The sequence below is a fragment of the Sphaerodactylus townsendi genome, linkage group LG01, assembly GCF_021028975.2.
Source record: "Sphaerodactylus townsendi isolate TG3544 linkage group LG01, MPM_Stown_v2.3, whole genome shotgun sequence".
Taxonomy (NCBI): Eukaryota; Metazoa; Chordata; class Lepidosauria; order Squamata; family Sphaerodactylidae; genus Sphaerodactylus; species Sphaerodactylus townsendi.
In genome coordinates this window covers 58311609-58323961 of record NC_059425.1, presented here as the reverse complement: position 1 = coordinate 58323961, position 12353 = coordinate 58311609, and the positions used below count along the sequence as shown (strand labels likewise).

Here is a 12353-nt window from a genome sequence, read left to right as displayed (position 1 = left end):
ACCTTGCTCTCTGAGAAGAGCTGTCGTTCTTATGCAGCTCAAAAGCTTCTTACTAGTCTAAGAAACAGAATGTGGATGGGCTGGCCTGGGGCACTTTGCTTACACTATATCAGAAACATATCTAGAGTGGGGCAACCAGGGGCTGTGCCCTGGGTGCCACTTGAAGGGTGATGCCCTCATCTGCCCAGCCCCCTCCCTGCCAAGCACTCTGAACTTGTCCAGCTTTAAACTGCAGGCTTCGCCTCTGAAGTCCACATAGACTTCAGAGGTACAGCCACAGTTTAAAGGTGGTCCCAGCAAGTATCCCATGTCCCCGGGCACACGCCATTTCATCATGTGGGGGTGCTGGGTGCTAGTTGGGTCCTGTGCCCAGCCTCTCCCACAGTGCAGTGAACTGGTGGTTCCCTCCATGCCGGGGCACTGCTCACCGGCTGATTTGTTTGCCACGGCTGCAGGCCAGCTCCGCACCAGGCAGGGCGGGGAGGGCAGGAGCTGGTCCACTGCTGTGGCACCCACATGAGATGCCTGTTCGATCCACTCACTGATGAGCCCTGCCCCTGGCCTCCCTGCAGGCTGGCTCCTGCCCTCCCTGAGGAGGCCAGGGAGGGCAAGGCCTGCCGGCAGGCAGCCCAAGCAGGTGACCCAGGTGAACGCTGCGCTAGAAGGCCAGCCCCCGGAAGGCAGGAGCCAGCCTGCTGCTGCTGTGCCTGTCTGAGCTGCCAGACACCGAGCCATGCCCCCAGCCTCACTCCAAGCTTGCTAAGTTAAATGGGGTGCGAGGCAGGGGTTAGGGGGGCATGTAGAGCAGGTGTTGGCCAGGGCCCCATTTCCTCCAGTACCCCTCTGGGATCCAGATAGGCCAAGCCTAGCATCAAACTGTGGGCTTGGCCTGTGGAGTCCAGCTTCGTAGTGCTGGCTTCGCCCCTGAAGCTCCGCTTCTGAAGTCATGTGGACTTTGGAGGTACAGCTAGCAGTATAAAGCTGGACACAGCCATGTGGAGCCCGCAATTTGACATTGCGAAATCCAGCTTTAAATTACAGGCTTTTAGCCCTCAGTTAATTGGGCTTGGCCAAATCCACTGCTGAACTGTGGCCTTGGCCTGCCCATGTGCTGGCTCTGTCCCTGAAGCTTCACCTCCAAAGTCATATGGACTTCGGAGGCGGAGCCAGCAGTATAAAGTTGAACCTGGCTAGGTCAAGCCCGTAATTGGATGCTGGGTTTAGCCTGGCCAGGTCCAGTATTAAACTGCAGACTCTGTCTTTGAAATACACATGGACTTCAGACGAGGCACATGGTGGACCCAACCTGGCTCCTGAGGAGGGAGAAAGGCTTTCAGTGCTTGCCCTAGGCACAACTTTTCTGGATATGCTCCTGCACAGTATACTGAGGACTAGGCTTGCCAGCCTCCAGATGAGACCTGGAGATCTTCCAGATTTAGAACTGATGTCCAGACAACAGAGATAATTTCCTCCAGAGAAAATGTCTGCTTTAGATGGTGGAGTCTATGGCATTATGCCTCATTGAGCTCCCTTCCCTCCCCAAGTCCTCTTCAGGCACCATCCACAAATTTCCAGGAATTTCCCAGTCTGGGCTTACAATGCTACAGAGTACTATGTTGGAAATATAAGAAGAGATAGCTTGCACATCTGCTTCTTCATGCTTGGTCATTTGCAGGCAAAAGAGAGAGATGACTTTCAAGACCAAGAGATGTGTTTTGTCATGAAGCTTCAATGTCTTTCAGTCTTTGACAGCTAAGTTGCCTCCTGCAATGTTATTAGACAACAACCATGAATAAATTAAAGTAGATGATTCAAAGAAAGCCAACAGTATACTAAATAGAAACAATTTGGATTATAATTTTCATTTTCTGTTTGCTACCTTTGTAATCCTTGCGCTGTCACATCTGCCCATGACATTAGTGCCAGCACCACAGCTGTGTTAACACTACAACCTGTTTTGAGATATAGCATTCCTATATATTTTGTTGCACATGATTCTTGAAAGGTGCATGTTGGAGCAACAAATATTCGGCTCTGCCTGTTAGGGTGGTTGCAGATGGTACTTTCCCCCTAGGGGAGTTGTGAATTGATTCCACAGCTGCCCCAGGGAAGCCAGATGGCACCATGCCAAGAAGCCTGTGCTGCAGCAGGAAGCCAGACAGCTGCTTGGCACAATCCTTGTTCCTACCTTTTGGCTTCTGTCTACTTTGGAGAGAGAACAGTTTTGTTGTGCAGGGTATTCTCTTCCCGATACCATTCTGTGTTTCTTTTTTCCTAATAAGGTTTTCCCAGTTTCAGCATTGTTGTTTTTACTGTCTCCCTACCACTTGCTTCTGCACAGCCTCAGTTCTACTATTCACTATTAATCTTGCCTCTGTCACCATCACTTTCTAGACATATATTGTTGAGCTTCTAAATAGGCCATTTTTATGACTCTTCTGATCTGTACAGCATCTAGTGCAGATTGGAACTTGATTTCAATGGACGCAGAAGGGTGAGACTGCTTAGGATGGTGTTGTTAATGGTGTAAAGGAACAAAGCCCATTTTCCTGCTTTTTGTATGGGTTTGGAAGTGCCATTTCCCAAGCTTCTAAAGCTAAAATTCACACAGATATTTATCTTTGAACGTGTATGCTAAAATGCTTGCAGTGTGGCACATTAGTTGTATTTAATGGCTACTTCCTACTGCAGTAGATACAGGAGCAGGGGCCAGATCCTCTCATGAATTAGCCCCCTTGAACAAAGGGCTATCAGTTTAGTCATCTTAAATTCAGAATTAAGTACCACTTTAGATACCTTTTCCCAGTACCAGTAGCTGCTTTGCCCTGACGTTTTTATGCTATATTTTATGGCATTCTCCATATCCCCCCCCCTTTCTCTCCTTTTTGCATTCATATATAATGTTTTATTGTTGCAGGGATGTTCTGTTGTGGGCATGAATACGTGAATATGTCAAGTATCATATGCTGCTCAGCTTCCAGCGGTGAGTCTAAAGCCCACATTAAAAGGAATGACCCAGTGCCATTAAAATGCTGTGAGACTGAACTTATTCCAAAGAGTGAGGAATGTTGTAATGGACTTGGATATAATCCTTTGAAATATGTTTGCTCTGACAAGATTTCAGCAGGAATGATGATGAAGGTAATTGATAGAAAACCTCTTGGTGGTTCTGATTTGACAATGGAAAGAGAAATACATTGTTCATAACTATTTTTGTAAAATAGGAATATAAAAACTCCTGTGTGCATTATTCATTTTCACATTACATCCATATTAATACCGAATGAGTTTGCCATGATTGATGTTATTGCAGTGAATTCTAAAGGAATTAATAATGATTAGCCGCTTCTTGTGAAGTGTTGCTCAGCACTTCAGATTAGTATAAAGGCTAAAAGTTAGTATCCCAGATAGGCTGGTAGAACTACCGTCAGTTGTGTGGTCATTTATTAGTTCCTGCTGGTGCTGTGTATGAGATTCTTTCATGTTCTTTTATTTCAGAGCACAGAGATTATTTTTATGGACCTTTTTTAAATTTTAGGGTTTTCATATGAGAGGTCATTTGAAAGGCTTCCAAATTTTAAATTTTTTGCCTGTTCTCTGGCACAACTACAGTGAATGTATAAGGTAGAATGGGAGGGTGCTACCAGGTTGTAGGTAAGGCATTGATAAGTATTAGCATACCTGGTATTGACAGGTGAGACTTCTGTTCCATATTGAATCAGTTAGCTGTGATTCGTGATGTATGTATTGATTGACAAAGCCTTGGTGTTGCAAAGCATGCTTAAACCAACTAAACCATTTTTGTATATTTTTGACATGGTTTGGGGAACCCTGAATGTTATCACTTTGTGAACTACTATTAATTACACTGCATAGTTGGGTATTAGAATAAAAACACTGGTATAAAAAGTTATAGTATGATATAATTATGGTACTCACTGTCAGAGCATCCTGAGCTAGCTGTTCTGGAGCTACCAGTTCAATAGGAATATCAATACCATTGTAACAGATTACATGCACCTTCCATGCTTTCTGTCCAGACCAGGGGTAGGGAACCTGCGGCTCTCCAGATGTTCAGGAACTACAATTCCCATCAGCCCCTACCAGCATGGCCAATTGGCCATGCTGACAGAGGCTGATGGGAATTGTAGTTCCTGAACATCTGGAGAGCCGCAGGTTCCCTACCCCTGGTCCAGACACAGTGTGTGGAGGAGAATTTGGAGCAATCTCAGTGTTGAAAAGTAGGATAATGGTGGAAGCAGATTTGTGTGTGTGTGCGGGGGGGGGGGGGGAGTTATGTGGTGGGGATCATGCAGACCGAAAGATCTCAGCAGAAATGGGGGAAATTGATGGATGTTGAGGCTTCATAAGAGCTGGCAGAGGATGGATGCTCTGGCATGTGTGTACATATGGAGACACTTGGGTGTACATGTCAGATTTCACTATTTGGGGACTCTTGTCACAGGTGAAAGAAGAATGCAAAGTTAGTTTTCTGTGCCCTGTATCCATGGAAGCAACATCATATTGTGGGCGATGTGACTTTGACCCACATACCCATATATGTGCTTGGGTAAAGAGCTCCTGGCATGATTCTGACAAGAAAGGGAATGAAGGTATATGCCCAGCTGTGGAGGAGAAAGTCTATTCTGGAGGTTCAACTCAATATTCATTCACAGGTAAAAGAGTGCATTATGGAGAAGTACACAATTAATTATTAATTGCTGACTAGAAATCTTTAGCGAAGCACAACATTTTCAGGTCTCTTCAGAAATTACTTCAGGTAAAGTAGAAGATGCGATTGAGGGAGCAAGATTGCAACTGCTGTTCCCATCCTGTGAGTACTAGAGAAGCTTTGTTCTAAACTAATGCCAACTCTGCTAGTTGGTGGGGCATGGGGCCAGCATGTTGATGATCCCACTCTCATCCATTATAGCTTCTGAACAGCTCTCTGTTGATACTTCTTCCATAAATAAGTATTAGGAGTTGTCAGCTAGTTAAAGTCCAACACATGATTCTCCTGATTTCACTTGAAGCAGAAATAACCTTTATGTGAGCTCTGGTTTATGTGAGTGCAGCTCAATCATTATGTAATCTTCTTGGCTACTTTCCTTCGAAGGGTCATTTTAACTTGTTGAATTATGATGTTTAATATGCATTGGAAATTGTCTAAAATATTGTTGTCAATTTTTCCCTTCCTAGATCTAAATCTACAACCTTATGTCAAATATGAATACCGTGTAGCTGCATGGAACAAGCATAGAAAAGGTTTCAGTGAAATTGGCAGTGCTACTACTAAACAGGATGTGCCAGAAGGTTTAAGTCCACCCCAGTGGGCCAAAGTGGACAATCGAGAAGACATGATATTTCTCAGCTGGAAAGAGCCTCTGCAACCAAATGGTATTTTGATAAAATCATAATGTATAATGTGATGTTCAGCTGGCATTGATAATGGATGAACTCCCCCTGTTGGCATGCAAGCCCATGGGAAGGGGGGGATTCTGACATCTGACCAACCAGTCACTTCTCTATTAGTGTCATAAAGAGTTCAGGCTAAAATAGATGCCAAATCTTAATTCTGGACTTTAATACTAATTTGGGGGGGGGGGGGATCTGCTTGACACATTCCTCTCCACCCTAATCCCTAATCAAATGTGCAGAGCAGTGAACAACACAATCTGGATAGCAAAAGCCACAGTCTTGGAAAAGCCACACCTGTCCTCTAGCCCACAAATGGTATGCAAATGCCACTCAGCCTCAAGAAAATTAGCTTTCCTGAATCCTTTCTTCCCTAGTGGATCTAATCATAACTTTTCCTGTCTTACTATCTGAGAACCACCAAACCTTACTTTGAATTGGAATGTCCTGTGTTGTAAATTCATCAGTTCTGCCTAAAACTTAATGAAGAACTAGGCTCTCCCCTACTGTGACTCATTTGAACCATTTTCCATAGTTTGTCTCTTTCACAATGTATTATATGTATGTAAGTGCTATCAAGAATTTTTGGTGAATCCAGCAAGGCAAGTGAGAAGCAGAGTCAGTTTGCCATTGTCTTCCTTTGCAGAGTCTTCCTTGGTAGTCTCCCAACTCTGCTCAGGACCTGAAATCTGATGAAATGGGGTGTATCATGCCACCTTTCCTCTCAGGATCCATTATAGTACTCTGAAACATAGTTTGGGAAGTGGTTCCTGATATTTTAAATCCATAAGGATCTTTTGGTTTTTTTATGACAAGGTATCATAATTCACTATATTATTCTCCGAAATGGGATTGAGCGTTTCAGAGGAAAGGAACTGAGCTTCACAGACACTGGTGGTATTCAGCCATACCAGGAGTATTCATATCTGTTACGTGCATGCACTGTTGCTGGCTGCACAGACAGTAGCAAGGTGGGTAAATTCTTTACTGTATGGGTAGTCTTTTATGGCAGTGGTAAGGGAAAAATCTCTTTGAAACAGAATCTGGGAAAACAATGTTGGAGTTTACTAATTTTAATTCTGCTTGCAAGTTAGATTTTGTTGTTGCGATATGTGTGTGTGTATTTTTATGTAAAGGAATTAATGTACACTTTTCGCATATGCATTTAATGTAGATCAAGTTGCATGTGTGGTGGTATTTATAAATCAGCTTTCTGCAGAAGGCACTTGAAGCATAAAATAAGGCTGGGTATTGGTGTTGAATTAAAATATTCTGGGTGAATGGCAAAGGGTTTGTAGGACATAAACTCCCCAATCCCAAATCTTCAGTTCACTTCTGTGACTTTCCACATATTTGATATGGACCTGCCTTTAATATCTAGGCAGCTGCATGGGAGACTTGGGTCTCCCAGTTCTTAGTTCAAGACTCTAACCACTACACCACATTAGTTTTCCAAACTACAGTGGCACTTCTTAACTGCTGAGTTCAATCCAGACAAGACTGAGCTGCTGTTAGTCAATGACAAACCTGTTTGAGGCTGAGGTGTTAGCATGCCCTGGAGAGGGTCACACACTGAAGCAGGTTTGTAGCTTGGAGGTGCTGCTGGATCTTGGCCTGTGGCTGGAGGCTCCGGTCTACTTCATGGCAAGTAGTGCTTTTCATCAGTTTAGGCTGATAAGCCTGCTAAAGCAGATTCTTGATCTAGCTACAGTGATCCATGCTCTGATTACATTCAGTTTAGATTGTTGTAATTTGCTCTGCATGGAACTACCTTTGAAAATTGCCTGGAAAATTTAGCTGATCCTTAATGTGGCATCAATGCTTCTGTCAGGGGCAGAGCACAGGGGGTCATGTCACCCCTATGCTGAAAGATCTGCACTAGCTGTCCACTTCACACGTAATTCAAAAGCCTTTCTGAGTGCCCCTGCCGTCAAAGGTGCGGTAGCAACTATAAACAGGGCTTTTTCAGTGGTATTTTCCCTTTGAGATTCACCTCACACCTATGCTACTCACTTTTAGAAATTGGGCTAAGGTTTCTTTTTTACTCAAGCTTTTAATTAACAGGTTTGATCTATTTTATGGTCTGCTTTTAACCTAAGAATTTAAGTTAGTGTTCTATGCTCTGGACTGGGTTTTAATGCTTGATTTCAAGTGTTAAGTTTTTTGGTGTTTTATGTTTATTATATTCTATTTTTGTCATCTGGCTTGGGCAAATTCCTTGGAGAGTTGATATAGAAATTTTCTAATAAGTAAATAATTAACCGTTTGGAAGTCAGTACAGTGGATGGCATACCAAGAGAACTGAGCACAGAAAACCGTTCAAGCATCAGGAGATACAAGAAACAAACTAGCATGGGTAATTCTCTCTCTCATAAACACACAGTCACGCTATCCCGGGCCACTCCAAGTCCTTGAGTTTTAGGCTCAAGTTATTCTTCCAGTGGTTATTGAAATACAGAGCTTCTCTGTATTCATTGCATCTGAGAATGAAACAGTTAACATGTGTGGTACACATAAAGAAAAAAAGAAGCATTGTTTTCAGATCAGCTCAGTGGGTTGCCTCCAGCAATGGTGAGGCACATGCTCTGGTTCCTAAGCTGTGATCGATGAGCTCTTTGGCTCTATCTACAGGGCTTCAAGAAGCAGGCCCATAAGAGGCTTGAGAGGAAGTGGGAGAGTGCCACAATGTTACTATTCCTGGTTAGCGTCAGCAGCAGCTGATGTACAAGCAGCCCACTGCCAGCTGAAGAACTGCATAAGGGCTTGGAATCAAGTGAGAGACTGCAGTCCTTTGTGATGGCACTCCTAAGGGTAAAGATATCAATGGCTTTCAAAGTTTATGCCAGTGTTTACTGGTGATAAAAACATATCAAATCAGGCTGTTAAAATGCAAAGACACTGATGAACCATATGGAGGGGGGTTATCAAGCATTCTCTGGCAAGACAACCTGCCATCCAGATTTTCCTTTAGCCTAGTGCTATTCACTGAAGACAAGATGTTGTGAATCTGCTTTGATAAATTGTACACCTAGACTCATACGTAACCTATTCAAGGTCAGATTTCACGGTGAGGGAAAAAATAAACCAAGAGGAGAAAAGTAACTAGTTCAACAGGACCGTGGTAATGATATGCCAGAACAAACAACAACATTTTAAACTTGAAGTGACATTCTCATTGATCAAGGTATCTCATGTACTATTACAATAAATTGCTGTCTAATTCATGTGTGTTCAGGTAGTTGCAGTCACTGTCCAAGGAATCCCAGAGAGTGTTCAGCCACCAGCAGTTACAGCTTTGAATGCAACAGCATTACATTTGAGTTGGATGGCACCAAGGAAACCAAATGGTATCATCAGAGAATACCAGATCAATCAAATTGGCAGAGGCCTTATACATACTGACACTGCAGGCAAGATGCAGCATACTGTATCAGGTAAGGATGGAGAAGCCGTTCAAAACAAATGCCCTCATTTAGGCTTAGTTAACTGATACTCTGCCTATGTTGCCATTATTGAGGCTGCAGTCTTGGGAATTCTTAGCTGGAATGAAAGCCCATCAGCTTTCACATCAAAAGATTCAGAATGGTATCAGAGTGTCAGGAGCTTTTACATTTTGACCATGTTCCACAGGGTAGATTTGTGCAAGGGGATTTATGCAATGAGGTCAATATGTTTTGCCATGATAAACAAGAGTTCTCAGGATCTCTCATTTTGTATATTAATGTACTTTTAAGGATGGGTCCAAAGCACTGATGTTTTCTCCCTTCAGAATATTTATTAGGAGACCAAATCATCCAATGGGGATCTCACTTTTTCTGCCATTTTTTCTTTCAGTGTATTACTTAAGACACCGCAGAGAGATTTATCATGCCTTCTGTCATGCCAAATTCAGATGTGAAAACATACAGTTTGATGCTGCCATCAGGTTTCTACCCTCTTACATCCCACTGATGACAAATAACAGTAGCTGGGCACAAGATTCCCATAATCCTCACTGCATTTAAGACTATATGAGGATTTCAGCCACTAGCAGAGATTTCCATGCCTATGTCTTTCCTAACATAATCATAAGAAAAATAGAAATCTGTGGTTAAATATCTGTCTTCAGCATTGGATCCAGGAACTTGGCAGTTGTCTTACTGAGCATACATCTTTAACTGGGTTATGCTTCCTGCTAGAAAGACACTGGTAATTTTTGAAATTACTTTTGATGGAGATTAAACACAAATATCTGGAAGAGCTTTAAAAATCAGTCTAAAAGACCAGGAATATCTGTTTTCCCAGAGCACAAATACTTGGATAGTAGAGCATTTGCCATCACAATAGGTTTCTACTGACATTGCAATGTCAAACTAGCATAGAAATGTATTATTCAATTTTAAGCAAGCAGCAGAAAACTATATGAACAAACCTGCAGAATCAGACCAAAGGTTTGGCTAGTCCAGTATTCCATTTCCAACAGTGGCCTTTGGGAATTTGCAAGTAGAGAATGAACCCTCTCTTGTATTTGTTGCAATGTCTGGCTAGCCAGGACTAGAACCAAGGCGGACCTCACAGTTTAGTGGTGGGGAGGGGAGGATTGCAATGCCAAAGCCCATGCATAAATTCCTCTCTGTAGTTTTAGTTAAAATAATGCCGCTTGTTTACATATATGTAACCTCAAATGTTATTAATTTTTTTGTATGCAAGAAAATAGATGCAACCGAATAACCGGGGGCAGCCATTGCTGCCGGGGTGAGCAACAGAGCAAAATACTTGGCATGCATGGCTTGGCAGCATGCTGCAGAACCGGGTGCAATGATTGGCTCCCGGCCGCAAAAGGCGGGAGGAGCCAGGGTATATAAGTACGCCTCACCCAGTCCGCGTCCTTCCCGGCGGTGAGACCCAGCAAGGCGTGGTGGTGTTGGTTTGAGTCTCGTGTAAGGCCTGGAAGGAGACTGGTCGCGGCCAATCTTGCTTGCTTCTCCTTCTCCACTTGGCTTCCATTCCTACTCACCTCTTTTGTCTTCCTTCTCTATTTTCTTCTCTTTTCTTCTTGGTCGTCGGCCTGGTCTCGCCTGTCGCGATGGGGCCAAAGCGGGCTAAGAGCAAGGAGCCCCCCACGGGGGGGCCGGCTCCCTCGGGCAGAGCCCGAGCCCTCTTCAACAGGGTCCGGGCCCAGATCGGCCCAGGGACGTCGGACAAGGGCCCCGTGGTCGGGTGGATCGGAGCGGCATGACTTTGGTTTGGTCCGAGATGCTGCAGCGGGTCCACTGGAGGGGAGCTGTGGATCCTACCGCTGTGGACAGGGCTTGCAGGAAAGTCAACAAGGCGGCCGCCAAGGTGGTGCTCTCCCTCGGGGGAGCGGTGGCGGACCACGCAGAAATCACTCGGGACAACAAAGACCTGTTTGAGCCGGATGGCGTCCGCCTTTCCCAGTGGGGCATGGACTTGTGGCTACAATCGGTCAGGTACACCCTCCTCTTTTTGGTACAGTCCAGACAGGCTCAGGCTTGAGGAGCTTGGCCGGTGAGCTGCAAGGGGGGGCAGCTCGTGGCGGGTTTGCAATGGGTGTCACACATCTGGGGGGAAAACGAGCCTTCTGGCTGGGTCTCCCAGGCTTGTGCCCTGTGAAGGGCCGGGGGGTGGGGCAGGCAGGCTGGCAGGCCGGCAGGCCGGGCCGCTGCCTGACACCCCAGGGAGTGGGGTTGGGTCGGGCCGATAGGCGGCCGAGGGCTTAGCCGGTGCCCAACACCCCAGCAAGCACAGGAGGAGGGCGGGCCGTCAGGCGGCCTCGGGCTTAGCCGGTGCCCGTCTCCTCAGCATGGGCGGGAAGGGTGGAAGCCGGAGTGTTATCTCTGGGGCTTCCCTTCCCGTCAGTTTCCCAATGGAGATTGGAATATTGATGTGCGACCCGTTTGCCGCCCAGCTCTATTGTACATAGTTCATGTTTTGATTATGTTATTGTTAATAATTAATAAACTGGGCGGCGGCCCATTCCTTTTCCAGCCTGTCGTTGTTGTGTGTTTATTGAGCGAAGTAAGGTCTCACCATCTGCAGCAAAATAGATGCAACCGAATAACCGGGGGCAGCCATTGCTGCCAGGGTGAGCAATGGAGCAAAATACTTGGCATGCATGGCTTGGCGGCATGCTGCAGAACCGGGTGCAATGATTGGCTCCCGGCCGCAAAAGGCGGGAGGAGCCAGGGTATATAAGTACGCCTCACCCAGTCCGCGCCCTTCCCGGCGGCGAAACCCAGCAAGGCGTGGCCCACCCACCCTCCCTATAGGCTTTAGGGTTGGGGGGTTGTGGTCCTTACTGTCGCAGCCTGGCGGGTTTGCAACGGGTGTCGCACATCTGGGGGGAAAACGAGCCTTCCGGCTGGGTCTCCCAGGCTTGTGCCCTGTGAAGGGCCGGGGGGTGGGGCGGGCAGGCTGGCAGGCCGGCAGGCCGGGCCGCTGCCCGACACCCCAGGGAGTGGGGTTGGGTCGGGCCGATAGGCGGCCGAGGGCTTAGCTGGTGCCTGACACCCCAGCAAGCACAGGAGGAGGGCGGGCCGTCAGACGGCCTCGGGCTTAGCCGGTGCCCGTCTCCTCAGCATGGGCGGGAAGGGTGGAAGCCGGAGTGTTATCTCTGGGGCTTCCCTTCCCGTCAGTTTCCCAATGGAGATTGGGATATTGATGTGCGACCCGTTTGCCGCCCAGCCCTATTGTACATCGTTTATGTTTTGATTATGCTATTGTTAATAATTAATAAACTGGGCTGCGGCCCATTCCTTTTCCAGCCTGTCGTTGTTGTGTATTTATTGAGCGAAGTAAGGTCTCACCATCTGCAGCAATGTTTCCCCTTCCTGGCCAGGGCTGATTTTTCACACAACTGCTAATCTAGTACTTTTGCAATGTGGATAATTACTACTCTCTAAATTCACGATGTTCGCTAAGACAACTGTACTTATTTC

At 45.9% G+C, this 12353-nt stretch overlaps 1 protein-coding gene across 1 annotated transcript in view; it reads left to right on the top strand.

Moving 5' to 3' along the window:
- Positions 1-12353, top strand: part of USH2A (usherin) — a 646790-nt gene that overhangs the window by 509056 nt on the left and 125381 nt on the right. The window contains exons 50-54 of the mRNA XM_048504848.1: positions 2918-3141; positions 4466-4676; positions 5200-5397; positions 6232-6386; positions 8651-8849. Coding sequence (XP_048360805.1) covers positions 2918-3141; positions 4466-4676; positions 5200-5397; positions 6232-6386; positions 8651-8849 — 987 coding nt within the window. The remainder of the gene's footprint in view (positions 1-2917; positions 3142-4465; positions 4677-5199; positions 5398-6231; positions 6387-8650; positions 8850-12353) is intronic.